The sequence below is a fragment of the Calonectris borealis genome, chromosome 6 (assembly GCF_964195595.1).
Source record: "Calonectris borealis chromosome 6, bCalBor7.hap1.2, whole genome shotgun sequence".
Lineage (NCBI taxonomy): Eukaryota > Metazoa > Chordata > Aves > Procellariiformes > Procellariidae > Calonectris > Calonectris borealis.
The window spans coordinates 1,932,928-1,955,768 of NC_134317.1; the positions used below are offsets into that span (position 1 = coordinate 1,932,928).

At 46.8% G+C, this 22,841-nt stretch overlaps 1 protein-coding gene across 5 annotated transcripts in view; it reads right to left on the reverse strand.

Moving 5' to 3' along the window:
* Window positions 1-2,061: 2,061 nt before the first annotated feature.
* The window catches only part of FMNL2 (formin like 2), a 154,089-nt gene continuing 133,309 nt past the window's right edge, over window positions 2,062-22,841 (reverse strand). Inside the window, exons 12-27 of one of the 5 annotated variants that reach the window (XM_075152629.1) lie at window positions 22,591-22,740; window positions 20,585-20,686; window positions 19,326-19,641; window positions 18,661-18,864; window positions 17,451-17,471; window positions 15,018-15,142; window positions 14,198-14,400; window positions 12,767-13,001; window positions 11,984-12,052; window positions 11,733-11,813; window positions 11,234-11,363; window positions 10,895-11,058; window positions 10,512-10,613; window positions 9,897-9,995; window positions 8,864-8,987; window positions 2,062-4,219 (exon numbers count right to left, since the gene is read on the reverse strand). In XM_075152629.1, the coding sequence (XP_075008730.1) occupies window positions 4,110-4,219; window positions 8,864-8,987; window positions 9,897-9,995; window positions 10,512-10,613; window positions 10,895-11,058; window positions 11,234-11,363; window positions 11,733-11,813; window positions 11,984-12,052; window positions 12,767-13,001; window positions 14,198-14,400; window positions 15,018-15,142; window positions 17,451-17,471; window positions 18,661-18,864; window positions 19,326-19,641; window positions 20,585-20,686; window positions 22,591-22,740 (2,235 nt within the window). In that variant the 3' untranslated portion in view covers window positions 2,062-4,109. Of the gene's footprint in view, window positions 4,220-4,559; window positions 5,711-5,998; window positions 7,149-8,863; window positions 8,988-9,896; window positions 9,996-10,511; window positions 10,614-10,894; window positions 11,059-11,233; window positions 11,364-11,732; window positions 11,814-11,983; window positions 12,053-12,766; window positions 13,002-14,197; window positions 14,401-15,017; window positions 15,143-17,450; window positions 17,472-18,660; window positions 18,865-19,325; window positions 19,642-20,584; window positions 20,687-22,590; window positions 22,741-22,841 lie in introns of those variants that run through there. The other 4 variants (XM_075152627.1, XM_075152631.1, XM_075152630.1 and 1 more) reach the window with 4 other exon arrangements.

Here is a 22,841-nt window from a genome sequence, read left to right on the forward strand (position 1 = left end):
CAACTCATACAGCGCATTTTCCTGCTAGGGTGGTTACGTGATTCAGACTGATTCTTAGAGTGCTCTTTGGGATTGAAATTAGCCAAGTGAAATAGAAGGGGCTGGCGGCAGCTGAGCGCTGTACTCGGTGGGACCCGATGACCTTTTTTATTGAACTTCGCGGGGTCTTTAGTACCGAGTGTGTGTCAAGATCGGTGTTTTCCAGCAGAGTGAGGAGTGGTTGCTCATCACCCACTCCTTGCCCATCACTTAGGGGCAAAACACCTGAGTTTGGGCAAACAGGACTTGGAATTCTTTGTATCTACTGTCAAAATCTGAGAAGGTGCCGGCTGAAGCGCTGGCAGCTTTGTTTCTCCCCCGCAGCAAGTGGCTCTCCCAAGCCTGGCAGGACGGGCAGTAGTTGGTGCTCCCAGGACTAATCAGCCGAGACTTTAAACGTGTATTTTGCTAACTGTGTAAATTCACTTTCCTGGATTTATATTTTAACACGGACATGTGTAGATAGCGTAGTAGCAATGCCCAAGTGGAAGACAGCCCAAGCAATGGTTCCGAGGACGTGAGGCGAACGTTAGTCGCGTCTGACGTGGGTTTCACGCCGATGTAGCGCTCAACGTGGGCAGCTGGCGCGTCCTGAGCTAACAGAACCGGACAGGCCGCAATGGTTTGCAAACGCATTAGAACGTATGTACAATATTTTGTTACTGCCTTGCATTCGCGTAACTTGCATAAGGAAAACGTTTCTAAGTAAATACTACTTTTAAAAGGGTTGCCTTTATTTTTCCATTAAAAATAAAAAACTGTACATTATTCTAATGGAGTTTTTTTGTATGTCTTAATTGGATCTTGCAAAAGAAATGCATTTTGAAAGGAGACTGCTTTCAGAACAATCCTGGCAAGGCATAATTTAGTTTTTAGGGAAATAAGTTCAGGCTTTTTTGCAGGGTTTGGGGTTTGTTTGTTTCCTCCTCTTTCCCGTTTCACAGCCTCATCTGGTTACAGTGGCCTGTCGCTGGTGTGGTAGAACCGCGCTGCCTGTGTAGCCCAGCCGTGTTCTTACAGGGCGACTCTCTCCCTCCTGCCTGGCCAGCACAACGATGCTCTGGGCTCAAACTCTCCATTTCTGCCTTGAAATTGAACGGATTTTTTAGCAAGATCAGTTATTTTTAAGTGTTAATGGTGTCCATCACAGTGTTTAAATTTGATTGTGTTTGATTTGCTGTTTTGCGCAGCCCAGCGCAGCTTCCTGTCCTGTGTGTGACGGTTCAGTTCCAACCCCACCTGGCAGCTGCCGCCCCGCAGCGCCCGGGGCCGCTGCAGCCGCTCTCACCCTACGCTCCACTGTATTTGTTTTGTTCAACCCTTCTAAAAATTAAATCTGCATTTTGGCTAAAGTATGAAGTTGTTCTCTGTAAGTTTAGGACTTAAATACTTGTACTCTTGTTGGTTTTTTTTATTTATTTATAGCAAACGACTCACCGCCACTCATTTTCACAAAGAGGGTTGGCAGCTGCTGCGGACACGCACCCTGGTCCGTACTCCTGCGCCAGGTATCGTACGGCACGTGCCCACCGCAGGAACAGCGATGCAGAATTTGTCCCCTTCCTAGCCTGGCTACGCCGTAGCTAGGAGTAAACTGATGGTGCAAATAAATACAAATTACCTGGAGACTTGCTCTGGCATCAGTACAGCAGAGGCCGGGTAGTGAACAGCGGGAACCCACGGCAAAGGCGGCCTCGGTCCAGGGCCGGATCGCTGCAGGGGGGTGTGGAAGGACCTCGGCGGTTCCCTTCCATCCCTTCCCCAACTCCAAGAGCCCCGAAGAATTACACTTCAGAGGGGAAAAAAAGAAAGAAAAAACAGCACCAGGGTCCGCTTACAGTCATTGAGGGACTGGAGGTACAGCAGCAAACAGTGAGTGCTTTTAAAAATAACAAAAAAAAACCCAAAACCAAACCAGCATCCAGGCTTTCTCTCTGCCCCTGCTGAAAGCTCCAGGTGTTCACCTGCAAAATACCACCATTTGTGGGAAAAAACATAAAAGTGACCAAAAAAAAAACCCTGTGGATTACTGTGTAGTAGTGTAAATAGTTTATTTGATCTTATGCCAGGAACAGACCAGGAAAGTAACAGGAACTGCTTTTATAAAACACTTCTAATATTGCTAAGAAGCAGGTCTATTACTAGAAAAATATTAAAGAGAACATGCCAGCATTATATTCTAGTTGTATGATCATTTTTGTCTTCAATTAAAAAAATACCTTTGAGCTTAAGAATGTGAGAGCCAGTGCTTTTAAGCATTTGCCTAACAATTTATTAAATTAATTGTCAACTTTTCTTACGCAGATTAAAATACTCTTCTGTCACTGTCTGTGAAGCAAGAGGCAATTGGCATGTTCTCTTTAGCATGTCAAGTACACGTTGCTGTAAATGCAAGAAGGTGGCAGTTTTTAAAGTAAACTTCCTGTAAATAGGTAAGCAGAGGTCAATGTGGTAACTTTGAGCCCCAAACTGTCCATTTAGTTAAATATAAAAACAAAAACTATAAGTTAAAATAACATTCAGATTGTATAGCACAGGCTGATGCATTTTTTTTAAACAATATTTACAATATTACCCAGAGGCTAAAGTGGGAATAAAAGAGAAGTGTAAAAACCATAAAAAACTGCACCAATTTTGTAGCAAAATATCTGTACATTTAAAAACAGATTATCATATAACTACACATTATCCAAGAAAAAAATGGGACCTTCACCAGTGGTTCACATAAGCACAACATAAAAGAAAAAGAAATTCAGTGGTTAAATACTATACAATAAACTTTACAATTAACATATTGATGCAATGAGACCAGGAAAGGTAAGCTGTAAGCAAAACGTATCTTGGGAAGTACAAATTTCTCTTCAGTCCAGTTCTTCACTTCTGAGAAGATCGCGTACCCTGCCGGCACCAATTCGGCTTCATCTTGCTGCTCTGGGATACTGGTGCAAACTGGCAGCGGGGGGTGCGTAACGTTGCTGAAGTCAGTCTCCTCTCCCTTTTTAAGCTTTAAAAACGCAATGTATAACCTATAACCTATCGGGATTTTTAGGCTGGGCTTCCCTTCGCTGACCAAATGATCCTTAGCAGGGAATTTGAACCGGATTGTCCAAGGAACTTGGAGCTGCAGCGGGGTATTAATCCCACAGAGCAGGGCACAGGATGATTCCCTGCGCGAGTAACTGAACTGCAATGGTCCTCAGAATCCTAATACTGATTATTGAGATGTTAATACCTTAGTGCTAATTAATAAATACACTGTTACTCAAAAGCTGCCTCTAGCTGAAGAACATAGACATGCCTTAGCCACCCTTCTCGTTTTCTGCATTTGCAATGCGTCTGTGCCCCCGCACCCCCGCGCCTCAGCCCCGCACTGCAACTGCAAACCTCAAGGTGAAGACTCGTGTTCGTTTGCTATACATCTTGTGATCACTGACGTGCACGGTACCACATCCTAGCTACGGCGGTGCGGAGTCTGGGGGTGTGGTGGGAAAAGGTACGGGTCTCCTCTTGGAATTATTTTCATATTACAAATAGAAAGCCCTTAAATGTCTTCCTTTTTAAAAAAAAAAACCCAAAAACAAAACACAAAAGCCAGTAAGTGCAGCTGAAGCCAAGGTTAATCCCTCGGCGGACAGCACAGGAATGCATTTAAAAGCAGAGCACGTCCAAGTATTACCTGTTCACAACCAGTCGGGATGCAGGTCAGGTCCACAGGAGACCAGTCACTAAGCTTTTATATAATCAAACCAAACTAAACACCCAAAAACAACACGTATTTTACATTTTGGTTAAAAATACTGAATAATGTATTGGTGTAAAAAGATACCCAATCAAATCAAGTCCTATTGCTTTGATTAATTTGAGCAGGTACTTCAATTTTAGGCACTTGTTAGCTACGGTCGAGTGGAGAGCCCATCGCTGACGTTCCTATGCACTTTCTAGGTCTTTGAGCCCTTTGGAAGGTAAATTTTACTGTTCCCAAGGCTGCAAATGAGTGGCAGAACACAGAGTTCACACGGACAAGGTATCATTCAAGCACCCCCTTTCCTTGACACCTGCAGGTCTCCAGCTCACATGGTTATTTCAGCACCGTTTGCAGAGCGCAAGTTCTGATCATCAAAGCGCCGCCGGACGCTTCTCCTCACCGCGTCGGCCCGTCGGTATGGCTGGTTTCTAAGATCTGCGGAGAGGAAAGCGGCGTTCGTAAACACGCACGGCTCGCCCTCGTGCACGCACACACGCACACACGCACGCACGCGCAGTCTAGACAAGGAAAAGTCCTGCTGGAAGCCAATCAAAGCAGCTTGTGTAGGAACAGGAGAAGGGACTTCAACCCAACGAGAGCAGAAGTGAGCAAATACTGACGTGCCCTTTTACTACGCACCCAAGCAGCAGGTAATACTGGTGAAATGCGCCGAAATGCTGGTGAAACTAAACGGAGTTATGCCGTCGAGTTAGTGTGAACGTCTCCCCACCCACGGGCTGCTAGTGTTCATTAACGCCAGTAAGGAAGGCATCGTCAGCTGAAACCAGCCTGCTTGACGTGTGCCTCGGTCCTTCACGCAGCCTCTCAAACACTAGCGTGAGCTGAAGGAGTTTTCTAAAGCAGGATGAAGCTCCCTGGAGATGTGTGACCCAGGGTACAATGGTGCAAGTGTTTAGCAACACAAGGGTGGGTCTATGCTCCCTATATACCCATTTATTTAAAAGAGGGTGCCCTGAGAAAAAGCAGCTGGTACGCTGCAACCGGCTTGCAAAGCTCCAGCTGCCGTCCTGCCCCCCTGCCACCATCTCGCCCGGCTGCGGAGATGCTTCCTTAGCCGAAGGCAGCGGAGCGGTCAACCCCCTCCCTCCTCCTCCTCGCCGGCAGCAAAGCCCGGCCCGACCCGCCCTGCTGCTGCTGCTGGGGAGGCGAGAGCTCGGGAGGAAGGGGAGGGAATACTGAGCATGCAGCGGAGAAAGCTGGAGATGGACGTGTTGATGAAAGCCTGGGTTACATGTGCTGTTACATGGGTTACGTGTGTGGCTACGATATAACGAGCACACTTGGTACACCTGAAGACTAATTAGCGTTAAAATACTTCTCTCCCGGAAAATTTGCCTTGGACTGGGCAAACCCTCCCTCAAGTTTCCTGGACGCCTTATGTCTTGGTTTAAATACAACTCCCGAACCTCTCAGCTCTTGGTGTACCCCAGCAGAAGGTGCCTCTGCTTGAGGCTGCCCTCTCCCACCTCCACGCTTTGAGCTGCCGGTTCTCCATCTCTCCCGTCGCGTTTGGTGGCCGTAGCAGGACCGAGACGGGGCAGCAGAATGTCCAGGGAACTACGGGGTTGAAACAGCCTGGGGACAAGACTGCCTATCTCGGGCTAAACTTGGAAGAGGAAGGGCCAGAACGGAGTGTGCAGACGGTCACCAGCCCGTGGCCTATGGATGCCCCACACCACAGAGGGTGAAAATAAAGGGTCTCGGTCTCCACGGGCCTTCAGGCTCTCACCAGTATTACTCTTAGCCACATCTACCAACAGGCTGTCTGGCATACAGAGAGAGGAGGAAGCTAAGTAAAAAGTGATGCTTGCCAGCTCTGTGTATCCTCCACCACCGGTGTGCTAGAAGAAATCCTTACCCTCGAGTGAACATTTGGAAATTTAGTGATATTATTCTTCTTTAGGGCTAAACAGAAAAAAACAAAACAAAACAAAACACAAAATGATGGTTAAGTAAAAAATGGGATGGAAAATGAAGAGCAAGTCAACTCAGCGTTCAAAACTCCCAGGCACGTTAGCCAACAGAGCAAGAGGGGTAAGGCCAAGGCTACGAGAGGAGGTTAGACACCGAGAGGAAAGGACAGCAGGGCCACCCTCGCCTCTCGCTAACCAAATTCCAAGCTGCTTTGAAGATTGGCTCCAGGAAGATGATACAGCAATTAACTCGAAAGAGCAAATAACCGTTGAGCTGATTATAGTTTGCAATTTTATTAGAAGCATTCATAAAAATACATATCGCAAAAGTGAAACACTGTTGTCTTCTTAAGCCGCTGAGTCCTTAAATCAAGACAACAGTGTTAACAGACATGCTGGGTTAAACACACCCGTCTTACACTTTACACCACACGATGTAAATTGCTCAGTTCCATGTCAAGCTTCTCATCGTCACAATTTCTGCGGTTCTGGCAAATAACCGAGTGTTTCCCCAGCTCCGCTCCTTCCCTCTCCCCCCTGGTTCATGCACCGCTGCCGCTACCGAGCCCAACCCCAGCACTGCACAAAGTCCAAGGGAATTGGAACTGGTTAGTGCTCAGTAAACATCTCTGACTTTATTTAGATAAAGTTGGCATGGAACTGAAAAAAGTTAAATATGGATGTGACCGAATGAGAAAAGATTTTACGCTGTTCATTTTATCCCGTATCTCACATGCAGACAAACATGCAGGTGCTGGTTAAAAAGTCTAAACCAAAACACTCCTCGCAGAGGACGTACGTTATTACAGACAACCCTTCCAAACCAGAAAGCAAACCCCAAGAAAGTCCCACTTAGTTCATGCAAACTGTAATTTTGCTTTGGCATACCGCTGATGTATTACATGCATTTTACACAGGTAGATTGGCATACAGAGAAAGATCTGTAGGCCAGAAGAGATGACATAGAAAAGCCAAGTGAACTGTCACTTCTTGACTGCATTTGGTCTCCTAAGTCTCGTGAACTGCAGGAAACCTGCACCAAATCTACCGTGACTTCCACCACTTGCTGTTCTATGGCACGAGGGTGAGAGATGCCTTTGAAACGCAAGGATGGCCAAAAGCATCAAGCACAAAGTCGATGGGATGGAATAAAAAGTTACTGAAACACAAGAACATGCAACAGAGGTGACATAAATACAACTTCAGGTGGACGCTGGACATTACTATACACTCAACATTCACATGATCCTGGCTGAGATCCGTACAAATGGAGAAGTGTCAAAAATCTACAGCAACCTTTCTTTTTTCTAAGAGCATCAGATGTGAAAGAGGAATAGTTTAGTAATGGAATTCCTCAGTGAGAACAGGTTCGCAGAAAAACCGAGAGCCCCGCTTGGCGGTTCGAGCAGTAAAGGGCACAGTCTTCAGCACTGCATGGGAATAACAGCCAAACAGACAAACAGAGCCGTGAGAAGCGGATCTATCGCATTAGTACAGTGTTAGCGCTCGGTTACGGACACCCAGGGACGCTCTTACATGTTCCAACCAGCTGTCTAATCGCACTGCACTTCAGTAGGCTTTGGCAACAAGGCAGTTGTAAGTCTCTGAGTCAGCATTTCTTACATTACATCGTTTTCAATGGTTTTGAGAGACTACTGCTAAACGTGCTCCAGAAAGGGTGGGTTGTTAGACAGTGCTCTGCTCCGGATCAGCAGAGCTTTTCTGGGCATCTGATGAGGCACTATCCCATTTAAAATGACACTTTCAGTCATTTCCATACCATTGAGAGAGATCTCACGGGCCGCATTCGAGTGACCTCGGTCCTACCTGACTTTCTGTGCCTAACCTTTATTACTACGTGGCTTGAGGCCCTCAGAGACACCCCCATAATGGGAAATACTAGGCACAAGACCATATGAAATGTTTAATTTGAGTCTGGCACTCCCTTTTGCATGTGGATGTTCTTCTGCCACACAATCTGTTTTTCCCACAGAGCAGGAGAACCGCTTTACCAATTAAACAAGCTTCCAGGAGTCTGAAGGAGTTGTACAAGCAGTAACAGATTAGATATTATAGCAACTCTGCCCTTTAAATAAAGAATATTCTCTTAGGAAGCTATTAATCAAGGTTAAAAAGAGTTGTGAAAGCTTCAAGCATTTCAGCCCTGTCATCTAGTTGGGCAAAAATTCCCTGGCTTTCCTTAGTGAGTGGTAAAACCGCTCTCCTCCCCTCCTGCAGGAAAAACTCATGTGAAAAACATTCAGGAGCAGTAGCCAAGGAAATCCTGCCCAAAGACCTTTTTTTGAGCTTCTGTGCAATGGAAACAAAGTACTGTAAAGCTATCGAAGTGTTAAAATCGTGTTCCTTTCACACCACGGGTGAAGAATGTGCAGTAAAATCAAAGTACTCCACTCAGAGCAGCTGTATAGATTAAAAATTATTTGACTCCTGAGCAAAATGCAGTTTAGAAGGCAGCTCTTTTTATCAGCAAATATTTGCACCAAAGTCCTGACTTTCTCTGGCTACGACAGCAGGTTCTGCCCCTCTCCCTCCAGCCCAAGGTTGGGATCAGCGCAGACTTTGCCTACCAAACTGAGAAGCAGTAAAACCAGAAGCAGATTAGGGTCGTAAATCATTCAGGTTTGACTAAATGATTTGCTGTAACTGTGCAATAATGTGGTGCAATTACTGTTAGTACATTTTAATGAAAATGTAGGCTCTTAATAATGTTAAACATCCGTCATTCGTTCCATTTATGGGGAAAAAAGATTTCTGGGAAAGATCTGCATGCATATCCCCACCGGAGCATCTGCTGAGATCAGACACTGAACTGGCTACTCTAAAGATCAGAGACCGAGTACGTCCCCACATGCTGGAAGAGAAGAACTAAGAAACAGAGCGTGTGTCCGAGGCCTGCGCACGCAGCATTGGCAGCGGACACGTAAAGGCAGGTTACTGGGTTTGTTTGTTACATACCATTAGCAAAAGTTTCTATACTTGATTCACATCATATAAACAATGTCCTAAGCTGCGCTCGAGTAACGCTTTTTTAAGAGTACACGAAGCACTTACAATAGCTACTAGGCAGATACACATTTTTATCCTTTGTGAAAGGGCCTCAGATCACGGAACAAAAGGCGTTTACCTGTTATAATATCTTCAATAGCACCATCCTTCCCTTCGTACACATGCCTGTTATCCTTGACTTGCCGCCGTCTGAGCTCTGCAATCAGCTCTTGCTGCTGTCTCTTTGTTTTATGTGAAGGAGACTGAAAGCAAAGAAGAGAGGACTTGTAAGGCCTGACCTCCAGCTACCCTGCCTCTCTCTTCCCCAGCGTCAAACACCAGGTGATCCCACCGGTGATCAATCAGCAAACAAAACCGCCAGCGCTCTGCCCAATTTTGCAAGACCGGGAAAAAACACGTGTGCGTTAGCTCACGTCCCGTGGAGAGGACGGGCAGAGTCACAGGTTAACCTGGCTGCCACGCTGCTTTTCTTTCTTCCATTTGTAATCTACTTCCAAGCCTTCTCATCACTTGGAACTGGAGCTCCAAGCTCTTACCTCTGAAAAGCATTAAGGGAACAAGGAGAATAGGCTTTCCTTCCGAGGGAAAAAGCTTGGCTGGGAGCAAAGATCCCAACAACAGCTGTGGGAAGCAGCACCAGCCAACAAACTGGCTGTTTTAGAGCCATGGGAAACTTTCTCCAGCAAATCTAAGGTGTTACCTCAGAAAAAAAAAAACACGTCAGGAAAATTCTATAAAACGGTAACATGGGGCTCAGTCCTGCTGCCGTGCTCGGACAGGGAAGGATCTGGGGACGATCGCTCCTGTCCCTGTAAGCGACGGGAGGCTCTGCACACTGACACCAATGAGGTTTTAACAGATACAAGGCTAGAGCAGAAGAAAGTTTAGCTAATGGCAATGTGGACGAGATTACTTTCTCTCTCTTCAGTTTTTCTTAATTTTGCAGACTTCAAAGTAGCACAACTATACACTTGTAGACTTTTAGCTTATTTTGGTTCTCTCCCCATACGGAGAAAACTTCCAGCGACTCTATTTAGAGGCAACTATAAGTTGGACAATTGCAGTTCTTATACAGAGCTGAGGTTTCTGAACTACCAGGGAAAACACATGAACATGATGGCTCCTGCCTGTAAGATGTATCTGTTTCCTACCTTTTGGTCCTGTTGCTCCATCAATGCTTCTTGCTCCATAAGTTTTTCCATCAAGGCCTGTTCCTGCTTTTTTCTCAACTCATTCTCCTCTTCTGCTTGCTATTTATCACAAAAAAGCACAGGTTATAGCTTCCAATAGCTAGAGGGAACCTAAACATTACAAACGAGTAACACTATCACTTGCTACCACGGGGCTTTCCAAGGAAGCAAGCTTAGGTGTAGCAATTTAGCTGCCTCTGAACACAGTCTCAAAAAACTGGGCTGGGAGAGACCCTACTAGGTCGCACAAACCATCCTCTCCCAGTCCCAAAAGATGTGTATTCAGGGTTAAAGGTGTAAGCTGCAGCCAGCCAGACATTAAATTTCTGAGGATTCCTCCAGCGTCCCAGACAGCCGTGTTGTCTTTAAGCCCTAAAATAATCCCCAAACAACTATTTGTGCTGCCCTGGGCTGGTGTTGCCGTGCTGTCGGGGATGGCTCACATTGCATCAAAGCTAGAGGGAGCCACAAGCTGCTTTGTTGGGCGCCCCGAGCCACGCAGGTACCAAATCAGTTCAGGAAGTTCAGAAAAAAGTTCAGAAGGACAGAAGAGAAGAGGAGGATGCTCCTGTTTACCTTGTAGGCCTTCACAAACCGGACAAACACTGGGAAAAAGACCGAGGGGGGTGTTGTCTTGGGATTCTCCCCGAAGTACTTCACAGCATCATCAAAGGCATCCTACAAAAAGCACAGATTTACTGCGTTGCACGTATTTCAAGATAAACTCACCATCCACTACTGCAGTATTCAGTGTAAAAGGTCTAGATTTCCTCTGCATGTGAACCCCTTGGCTCAGACCAGCACACCTACCTCTAGCACCTGAACTCAGAACAAACCCACAACATTGCTGCACCTTCTCCTCCCTGCTGGGTAGATCAAAGCACACCCTTGGCAGTGACGTGCTGCTATTCACTGTGTCACTCACACTCCCTCACCAAACCCCGAGAATAAAGAAATACCTGGGCTATTTTGGCATCGTCCTGCAGTTTCTTCAGCTTCCCTTCGTTGTTCTGAATGAACTCCTTCAGCATCGTGTTGTGGTCATGCATGGTGTACTCGCGCTTCGTCAGATCCAGGCCCCTCTGCAGCTCCTTCACGTCCAAGAGGACGTTTTCAAGAGACACTAGGAAATAAAAAAAAACCTGCTGCATCGCTCCTGCGCCACAAGCACACGAACCCACAGCTTGAACAATTCCCCACCAAGAAGTGCCTCCACAGCCCATGTGTGGTGTGCCATGAAGTCCCTCGCATGGCATGCATGTCACCACCGCTGGCCAGGCACAGGAGGGTGACAGTACCTGCAGCAGCCTTCTCTACGTAATGAAGTTCGTTGTAAAAGAGGGATACGTGCTGGTACTTCTCCTTGACCACATTTGAAATATAGTGCAGCAGGGTCTGCTTTCGGTCTGTTGACTTTGTTTCTAGGAGCTGGGGAGAGAAGGCAAAGACACTGCTGGGTGGAGGTGCAGCAGGCTCCAAGCAAAGTCACTCAACCGGTGCTCGCCTTTCCCTGGTGTTTCTCCATCTGATAAATGAGCTTTTACAGACGTCCCTAAGTGTTTAGCAGGTGGTTTTCAAGCTGTGGTCTGCAGAGCCTCTGAAGACACGTGCCTTCTCCTAAGTGGCCCCCCAAAACAACAACAAGCAAAGCAAACTCACAGCGCCTGGCCGGGAGCGCCCTCCCCGCTGCTGCTCTCTGCCTTCACCGGCTGGAAAGCACTGACCGAGTCCCCCAGCAGCCACTCGCCGTGCACGTGAAATGCGTTCCCGCCCGCAAGACACCTCTGGTTTACTTACCAGGTCTAAACTCTGTAGCTTAAATCCATACACAGCTCCTCGTTTACTGCTGTTCATGTAGTTTCCAAGAGCCAAGATTATCTGCCAGGATGAAACAGAGCAGAGCGTGAGTTTTCAGGACAAATGCACGGCGCTTTAGCAACCTCTGGAAGGGGAGTTGGTATGTCAGCGTCCAGGTACAGTTTCAGTATATGTAAGGGGATGCACCGGTGAGTGATGGAGCTATTGAACTTATCTAAAATAAGACCTACCTCCAGTATTTTCTTAAGCTTTTGGGATGACTTTATTGAGACAGATGCAGCTATTATTGCGTGAAGTTGCTGCAGGTAAACACAGGAAGAGCTTTGGTTAATGCACATCCAACCCAAGAGTAAAATGAAAATCTAAACATTCACATTGTGAAAAAAACCTCTTGTTTTTCATCCATACTGTGGGCCCTAGCATGAATGTTATCCTGCCCTGACACATCAGGATTTTAAGCAATTCATTTGCACCGCAGATTTACCACACTTAGATGTGGTTGCATAAAAGTGTATTTACATTTCAATCCTTACGACTGTGAAAGATGCATCAGGCTGAATGGGACACACTTCAAAGAGCCCACGGACCAGCACTGATAAGAACTTTCCCTGATGATACAAACAACTAGATTTTCATTTAAACCGGTTTTAAACTTCTACAGGGTAAAGAAATAGGACAGTGCGGAGCACTGCAGAGTACAAACAGCACCTGGGATATCAGTCGTTGATATATGAAAATATAGCTTGAAAACCACTTTTTCATTTGTGTAATTGTTTCTTGTTCTGTCTCTGTGAGAACTAATAATCACTTCACAACACTCAAACCATCTCTCTGTCTTAGAAAAACCTTCACCAACTGGCCCACACCTTCGCGTGCCCGCAATGCTCCCCGCAAGCTGACCCCACGCCGCAGAGCGCAGCTCCCAAGGGGAGCCTGACCCCCCGGGAAGCCCTGATCCCCGCACAGCCGATGCATCCCCAGGTGTTCCCAGGCGTTGCCCCTCACTCCCTCACCGGGGTCAGCATCTGGATGCTTTCTGCAAAGTTGCCTATAAACGCCATGATGGTCATCTTCTGCATCAGCCTCTCAATCTTGCTGAACTGCATCATGAACCGGTCTTCGTCAGACAGGTTCTCGATGGGTTTCCTTTCCCGCTCATAGAGCCGCAGCACTTTCACTTCGTTCTCCGTGGGCAGGAACCGCATGAGGCATTCAACAAAATCCACCGGCAATGTTTTCAGGTCAAACCTACGTGATACCAAACCAGAAGAAGTGGTGTTACGTCAAGGCTCTACAGAAAATGATGGAAAAGTGAAAGAAGTGAGAAAGCTGCCAAAGGCAGCTCTGCCTCCTACACTGCCCAGCTACACATGAGCCTGAGTCAGTAAAGCAGGGAGAAGCTATACAGAAGCTGTGAAGTTACTCCTGCCCGTGTTGCCCGGCCTGGGGTGGGGGGCACGGTCCTGCACGTGAAGCTCCCTGCACATGAAGATGCAAACAAGGTTACCGTGCTGATGTGAATGGTGCTGCTGGGCACCTTGTTTCTGTTTTCAAAGACGTGGTCATTCCCCCCACCCCTGCACGGCCACACCTCATTTTTCTCAGAGAAGATAGGCGGGGAGGAGCAAATAGCAGTTTTATTTAACTGGGCCACAGCCCTGTAACCCCAACTGCTGGACCTGCCTCAATTGGGTCACCCTCCTCACCAGCCCAAAGGTAATGCTTGCGCATCCACATTTTGAAGATATTCCTTAACGGAGAAATGGGAGATGTTTGTCATGGCCACGAGTACTAAGTGCTTCTGGATGGATGCAGGATCAGCCCCAAGGAGCAGGCACACCTGCCTCCGTCCCCGGGAGCTGCTGGAGTCGGCAGACAAGGGTCCGTATCAGCCTGGGGATGGGATGGGGCACAGCCGAGCCCCGCGCTGCACTCCTGCGGCGGGGGTCTGCCACGTACCTCGGGCACACCTGCATCACATTTGGTTTGGCACTGCCTGGGGCCATTACATAAACCTAGTTCTATGCAAAACCCTTCCAGTGCACTTGGACTAAACTCGTCCTTTATGGAGCAAACTAAAATAGTTGCCTCTTCCTGATACTCTGGCTTTTGAGCGTTCCTTACAACAGAAAGTATGGTGCAAACAGAATGAGTGATGCAGTATGCAATGGCATACTGTGCATACACATGAATTAGCTTCTTTTATTAAAGAAGTGTTAATTTGTTAAGCCTATATAGTGATACAGCAACATAAAACTGCAAGTCTTCTATTTTAGTTCAAGAGAATCTGATTTCTGGGAATTCAGAATGGTTCCATCCTTACTCCTGGATTTCTTCCAGATGCAAAAACATTTACATCAACTGCCAATTCAAAACCATTCCACTTACCAAAAATCACAGTAAATCTTAAACACAATTTCTTTGCTGACAAGTGTTTTACTTACACGTGAATAGCTTTGCATATTTCATCTGCCGTCTTTCCAGCTTTTCTTAAAGTAATGGCAAGATTTTTTGCCCTGTTGGCATCCAGTAACGTGACTTTGTTTGATCCTTTCTGAGTTATCTTTTGCTTGCTTGAAGTAAGATCAATGGCTGGACCTTGGGCTTTTGTTTTGAATATTTCTTCAAATTCATCCACATTTAAATCCTAAAAAGGAAAGAAAATGATTTATCCCTCCCACAGCAAACACTAAAACCCGCGCTGCCTAATATTGTGCCAGAACTGCAGTACAAATGCTGCGACGCTGTGACTACAGCAGAGTACTTTGATCAGGGGCTGCAGGATGTAACGAACATGCCTCCATCCCCAATAGCCCCATACATGTTCAAAAGTTCAGGAAAACAGTCATGTTAGCACTCAGGCTTTATCCAGCCACGTGCCTCTTCAGGGCATGGGGAGCACGCAAGACCTGCGTAGTCAGCTCTGCTCCGTGCTGCTTTAGGCTTCGTTCCCTGGCACGCAGCCACCCACCCAAGCCTAACTCCTACAGACTGGAGCAGCAATTTTAGGCTGGGAAAAACGCATCTTCCTCATCTTGGTTGATCTGTTTTAAACAAATGCACACAACAGGTATGCACCCTTTATAATCGATACTACCAGCTACCATCCCTAATTCTCAACCAAGGCACTCACGCTGACCTACTGCGTACCAGGGGCCACTGGATGAGCTGTTTGCCAAAATAACTGCGGCAATCTATCCCTGCAAAGACCGATATTCACTTGTGTTATGGACAGAAGTGGGAGGCAGAAGGCAGCACTCATACCTCCAGGATCCTTTCGTCATCTATTTCATTGAAGACCGTCCCATTGATCTGGTTGGGTTTGAGGGCGACCCAGTTGAACACCGGCATGCGGAACTTGGTCTTGATCGGCTTCTTGATTTTCACAGCTAAAGACAGCAGAGGAGAAGAAATGACAAATTCCCCAACCGCTGAAAAACACCCTGCGTGCCCGAACTGCAGCTTTCGAGTTGGCATTTCAGCACTGGAGGAAGAACTGGCCAGAGCTAAATTATCACGCTGGAAAGCCTGGAAAGATCTTGCTGCCCTGACAGGCAAACGGCGCCGAGAAGCTTTCATCCAGCCCCTCAGCTGTTTCAGGCCCAGCCTCTGCAGAACCAGACTGAACGCCAGAGGCTGTGAAAACTTCACTAAAGGAAATGTGTTATTACTTTATTACTGCATGTTGTCTGGATTGATTTAAAAGCCCAGGCTATTTTTAAACGCTACAGAAAATGGAGAGTGGTCGAATTTAACCCTATCCTGCTGGGTGCAGAGCCCACCCTGGTGTGAGCTGATGCACAGCCATGCACAGCTGATCCGTGTCACAAAACTCAACGCAGAATAGATGACAAGAAGAAAAAAAGCCCCTTTCCCAAAGTTTTGGTACAGGGAGCGGCCCTTCCCACTGCCTGCTGCAATGGGGCAGTGCTGCCTCTCACCAGGTTTGTCTTTTAAAGCAAAAGGGGGTGGGCTGCAGCACACGTGAGCTTTAACATGGTTGAAATAACAAGTTTAATCTTCTTGTGCTGTGCAGAACCAGTAAATGATTTAGTAGCTTACACAGAAAAGCTATGAAAATGAAGACTGACTACTCTCATTAATCTGTGAACAGAGTACAAAAAAGCAATGTTGGAGCAAGGAAAACAACACTTTTCTATGCCTATTCCTAACAAGCCTGGAAGGTACGTGAATAATTTCTGTAATTCAGTTCTCATTTCTTTGTATCTTGATGTAAACATGAAGTTGTTAGTTGCTACAAAATCAGGATGCTCAATCAAGTGACCAATCAACGTTTTGGTCCTGAATTACTTAGAAAATAAACCGTTTCTTTCCAAGTTGCAAACATGAAACAGAAACCCTGGTCCTTCCTCTCCAGTGCTGGAAAAAAGAGCCATTCAGCCCGCAGCAGCAGTCAGTGGCAGAGGCATGCAGGGGACAGCCCCCGCGCCCCGGCCGGGGACGCTCAGCCCCGCAGCACGCCCACGCAGATTCACCGCTCCCCCCAGCCGAGGACGGATCACGTTTGGTTTTGTTCAGTCCAGTGTTTGCTCCTGACTCCTGCCTACCCCGCATTCATAGAAGGAGCAATCTTCTCCAGATATTTGATGCTCTGTAGAGATGCTAGATTTTTTTTCCCCTCAGTTTCAGAAGATGGCCAGGTTCCCAGGTTGCAAAGCACTTGAGCAAGTATTTATTTTAATTTCCCCTAACGATTCTGTATGTATGTTTTTGCCAGGATAGAGACGACCTATTTCAGGGGACAGTCCTGTTGTGCACTGGAGCTGGGTGAATGCTGAAAACATCTCTCGCTTTGTCATTCCACTTTTAAAACAAGAGTCGAGTTGTGTATCCATGTCCCTTTCAAGCTCACACTCATTTTGCAGGGACATCACAAAGAATAAATTACTGGCAAGAGTATTTGCTTGAAACAAAGAACCATAAGTGAATAACAGGAAACATATACAATATTCAGCTTGAAAGTCTGTGTATTTTGAGAATTATATTCATCCAACTGGAAGACAGGAACACACGTGATCAACTTCTGCTCATCTAAACTAAACAATTTTACTCTCTGCTTAATTAGTGTGGTTACTTCAAAATAATTCCTAAAATCAAAAAAAGAAATAGCTTTTTCCATCTGAAACACCCATGCAAAAAAACATTTTCTACTCATGCATACATTAGAATAGATTATTAACTGCTCCGGGGTTATTTCAGGACAGGAAAGGAGGCTAACTGCCTCATGGGCCAGTTCCTGATGTAGCTAATAAAAATCTTTTAAAATTTCCGTTCCTGCTCCGTTACAGAGCCCTGGCAAAGTGACGTCCCCGGGAGTTGTGCCGCTGCCGGGACCAGACCCACAGAGGATACTCACAGCTGGCGAAAGCTGCCACAGCTCCGCACTTGGCCTCGTTGGGAAAAGCCTATCCTCAACGTGACCGGTGCTGAGAGCATGGCTCCAGGATGGCTCGAAAGAAACCGCATGTCTTAATTACTTGCTGAAGTGCTTTGCTGAATCAGGGCCTCCCCTGATGGTTGGCAGCATCCCCAAAGCTCCTGTGTGCTCCGGCTCTGTCCAGCCTCCCCCTCCCCACCGCCTCCCCATCGCCCACACGAGTCCACGGGCACGCACACAGGCACAGCACAGAGGGAAACGCGGGGAGGTGGGTAAATACTTAGCAGAAAGCAACCTACAGAAAAGCTTGATTGGCCCGTCTTACCAGGAAGCAGAAAGAGCAGAGAGAAAATGTTAGTAATGGTCAAGAAAAGCAAAATTCGTTATTTCACTGACTCCCCTCTGACCCAGAAGGTTCCCGCCCCGAGAAACGCTCTTCTGTGCAGCCATCGTATCAAGCAAAGGTGTTTTCACTCTCCTTCCTTCTCCTAACCCACTGAAGAACAAAATATCCATCCCACCCGGCTTTGGGCATCTCACCCAAGCACCTAAGCGAGGGGCTCTGCTGCAGGGGCTTGCCCCTGCCGTCGGTGCAGCTCAGAGGAGCCACGTGCAGAAGCAGGGCTTGCTCCACTGCTCCCATCCCCAAATAATACCGCGAGGATGCCGGGCTAAGGCACGGTGTCTGGGACGGCAGCCCTCCAAGCACCACCACGGCCACATCCTGCACCCTGACGCTCTGCACCGCAGGACCACAGCCTCCCATCGGGAGGGACCAGCCCGTAACCTCAGCTGTGTCGCGCCTTTTGGGCTTTTTTTTTTTTTTTTTTTTTTTTTTTTTTTGTAATACACCCTGGGACCCTCTAGCTCTATGATGCTTTTTGCTTTCAGAGCAAACTTTAAAGGCTAGAATACTTAATCAGTTTTCAGGAAAAAAGCTATTAATCAGAGCTCCTCGGTTTCTCTTTCTGGACTCATATCATGCTTTTGAGATTTCCTGGGGGGGTAGTGGTGCGATACCAATTAGCATTTACTTGCTTGGCATATGTCAGAGAGTGCATAAAAACATGATTAAAGACAATCAGTAAATTTTTCTTCCTTCGAAAAAAATTACAAAAGGTTTGCCATTTTTTTGCAGATATTTCTTCATCAAGTTCTCAGAAGAAATCAAAACCATGAAGCTTTGTATTTCTTTCAAAACCATATTTTGTTTGCTTAAAGCCAAAAATGCTCATGTTTGAAAAGTATTTTTGGCAATAGCTTTAGTTTCACTGAAGAAGCCATCTCTTCCAGACCAGACCCAAACTGTTTGGTTGATAAATGCTCTTTCCTTTTATAAACCCCTCTAAGTACAATACCAGTAAGAGATAATGGGTATTATTTAGGGGATTAAGAGTAACAAAGTCCCACCTCGGCACCCTGTCCGCTCTAGCTGACGTGCCCCAACCTTGCCTTTGCTTACTTTGCCAGCAATCCACAGCATGCTGGGGAGACGCGCGGGCGTTTTACCTGCAAGCCCTGAGTTGAACACCACGGTGGGAGAGGCTGTCCCGGGCAGGGGGGGTGCCGACGGCGGGGGTGGTGGGGGCAGCGGAGCCGCAGGAGCTGTCTCCAAAGCTGGACCTGGGAGAGGAGGCGGTGGTGGTGGTGGTGGAGGTGGTGGTGGAGGCGGCGGCGGAGGCGGCATTGGCACTGACACAGGACCGTTTTGCACTACGAAATGAAGGAATAATATATTACTGTGAACACCGACCAAAATACCACAAGCATGCGCAGGGAAAGTCTCAACATCCATCTTGTCCCCCACTATGCATCTCCTCTCCACCACTACACTGGCCCTTATTGGGGGGCCAGCATTTTTTGGACCTTTCACCAAAGTATTCAGTGCATTAACACAGGAGGAAACTACCCTAATGAAAGAAGTCAGTATTTTTTTCTATCAACTGAAGGGCTCAGAAATAGATCAGTCAAACATGGGAGCCACCAGAGAGTGAGAGTGCAAACACAGCTGGGGGACCCCAGCATCCTCGGCTGCTGCAAGGTGCCATGACCTGCAGGCTCATTACAACTGAAGGTGGTTTTGTCGTGTAAGGTTGCTGTGACTGTCCCTGGCACAACGAACTGCACCCCCAGCTCCCAGCCAGCCCACCTCTCGGGGACAAAGTGCTTCTTACCTGCCTCAGATGCTGCTGCTAAGGCGGGTAATGGTGGTGGAGGTGGTGGCAATGGTACTGAAGATGCAGCTCCAGCGACCGGTGCGACACACGTGCCAGCCACAGCCTCTGACCCTGCCGGCACCATCCCAGAGGCCAGAGCAACAGGAAGGATAGAGATGTCACCATCACCTTTCTTCTGGATCTTAATGGTTCCCTGCTTCTCCAGTTCATGGATCTTTTTCTCCAGTGTTGACTGTCGCTGGATGGCTTCTTCTTTTTCTTTCACCATTTTTCTCAAGGTGTGAACCTGGGTATTGGCATCTTTGTAGATTTCCTGAGAATGCCGCAGAAACAAGGAATTTGCACTTGTACTCACAAAACACAATACCAATACCAGAAATAGAACAGCCTGACATGGGACGGTCACTGCACCAGTGAGCTTTGATGCAAACCATACATCTTCGTTGGTGAGGAAGAATTCATTTTGTGTCTTTCCCAAGCTGGCAGCAAGGCTGTGCACAGTACGGAGTCCCGGGAGAAATCTCACCTGTGGGCACCAACACCTCGGGGTGCAGAATTTCTCATCATCACTTTTCATGATGTCTCCCATTTCTTATGCTAGTCTTAAACATATAGTGTAGGTATGTTACCTCGATTTTGACTTTAACAGAGAGTATCTGATGCCTTGCTGGTTGTTCTACCTATGAGCAGATGTTGGCCCATAAAGGGAAGCAGGAACAGAGCTCCTGATCTGGAGGGGAGATTGTACCTGCAAGTACCCGGGGCAGACCCTCCAAAGGAACCCTAGAACCACATTTAGGCTGAAGTTAGTTAATATTATACTAATAATTTTTGTTACTAAGTTTGTACACCGAGAAGTAACGAGTCTGGATTGTGCACAGAAAGCTGGCTGCACTTGACAGCACAGACACAGGGCACTTGCTCCCGTCCTGCTGCTGTGCAGCCCCAGTCTGAAAGACTCCAGGTCCTCCAACGCCCTTCCACAGCCAACCATACGTGCAAGACTCGACACACAGATGCTACAGACCTGAGTGATAAGAGGTACTGGTCTCATTCACTGATTTGCTAGCACGTTCAAAGAGTTTTATGTCCATCTTTGAGTGCACACACCAGTAATTCTACTTGAAATCTGTCCTACGTTCAAAATTAGGAAGCTAACAGACGGCAGGTGGCCCATTAAAAGAGTCATTACCTCCCAAACACAAAGCGCACAGGAGATCGCTACCCTGAAGCCAGAGCTTTCCAATCGCACTTACCCGAATCACATCCAGTTCTTTATTTCTTTGCATAAGTTGCTTTTCCAGTTCCACAATCTTTGCCATGGCTTCATTCTCCGTATCTTGGAGTTTTTCAGATAACTATCATTCAAAAGAGACATAGATTATATAAATAGGCAACAGTAGTTTTCTCAACCAAAACGTCAGGAGCAGTGGTACGTAGTAAATTATTGATATTACACCAAACCCTGAAGTCTTTCTTTGGAAAGAGAGAGGGTTCCTGCATGCGACCAGGGGGCACTAAGTGCCCCAGTGAAGGTTCCTCTGATGATGAATGTTACCCTTCAGTTATGACCAGCAGGTAACTTGGCTGGGCTGTAGCTATGAACCTGTCCAGGTAAGAGAGCATACTCCACAATAAAGCACTTAAAATGCAATTATTTTCATACACACTAAGTCTGATCTGAAACCCCAAAACCCCACAGAATACCACAATGGCACTGTTGCAAAACCAATAGATGCTGAAATCGTGCAACCTATAAATATCACCTCTCACAATGAGGCTAATTTGATTAGTAATGAATGCAATGGTTTATTTTTTTTCCCCCATGGTCTTTTGATTTATTTTTATTTTTTGCCAGCCCCACAAACCTAGGATCTGAAAGCCCCGCTGGTTTTGCTGGCTTTTTCCATCAACCACCAATCACGCCGACTCAGGCGAGGCTGCAGAGGTGGTGAGGTGGCATGGATTGCTGTGTTTTTGCAATAAAACTTCTGCAATTCTATTACTAATATTTCTGTCAACATATGACAGAAAATTATGTCCATACTCCTGGGATGAGTCTAGTTTATATAACAAGAGATCAGAAGCAAGCCCTTAAAAATTTGCCACCAGAGTAAACCATCACATTTCTAAACAGCTAAAAGGAGTAGATCTATGAAGCAAATGCTGCCATTTCTACTGAATTACTTTTCTCTAGCAGAAGAGCACCTTGGAGGGGCAAATACTGCACGTTTAAGAATGTATTTATTCTAAGTGATGACCATATAGGAATGCTAACAGAATGACCCTTTTATGATTTTTTTTAAAGTATGGAAAACATTTTAAATTTGAAACAGCCAGGCCATGTTTTCTGGACTAAAGTACCTGACACAAAGAAGGTATGGGACAGAAAAGCCGTGAGCAAACACTGAGTATCTGCACAGCGCTATTTTTCAGTCTTAAGCCCCATAATGTTTTTTAAGACAGGACGGTTATCTGCTCTATTTACCGGTACTGCATTGCTGAGGAATTTGCAATTTCTATGTAAATTAGCTTTCCCAGCTCATAAGATAACTCTTTGCAAAGGCTCCATGCACCAAGTGACTCCACCTGGAACCGCAACCGAACCGAAGCTGAAGGCTCCGAAGCTGCAAACCCGCCGTGCCAGGGCCTCGGGGGTGCGACCCTCTGCTCAGCTGGGCCCCCGGCACCGGGAGTCATCCCCTCCCGGCTCACCGCGGCTTTCGGGGGATAAATGGGCGAGTGCTGCAGCCATGGCCACGTAAGCCCTTAGACGGGCAGGCGCCGCGCAGCACAGTCCCTTGACGTACACAGAAACGGCGTGTCAAGCCCCACGTTAACAAGGCAATGCTACTCCTTTATAAGAAGCTGGGGGTTGTGTCAGATAGGAGAGTAAATAAAATGACAGACTAAGACATTTTCTCATCAGGTCAATAAACAGCTTATGAACAAATCTTTGTAGCAAGTGGAGCACCTGTTAACTAAAACGTGCAGAATATGAGGTTCAAAATATAGCATGAAAGCACCCAGGAAGTTTACCTGCCTAAGATCTCCTGAATTCCTTCATTTGCCAAATATCCGATTATTCTCCCAATACAGAAGCATAGCAGTCCTAAGGCTTTTTCTAAGTGAACCTCACTCCAAAGGTTGTAGCCCCACTGCGCCTGTGCTTCCACCTCCCGAAACGGGCAGTAGCAAAGCCCACGCGCAGAGCGGGCTCTGAACTACTTCAGAGACAAAGCTGACAGAGTTTGGTACTAACATGGGAAATGTTTTCTTCCAGTTCTTCAACTCTTTCCAGGGCTGCATTCTTCGTTTCAGCATCCTCCAGTAAAGCTCCCACATCAAAAACGTTATCCAGGTAAGCTTGAATTTGCACCTGCAGTTTGTCGCTCTCCGTGTGTTTCAGTTTCTGCAAATCCAAGAAGACAAGGGTGTCACGCGGCACTGGCAGCCCTTCGCAGCAAGAGGGCCGCAGACAGCAAACGGGGTGGGAGAGCGGCGGGAGCTCAA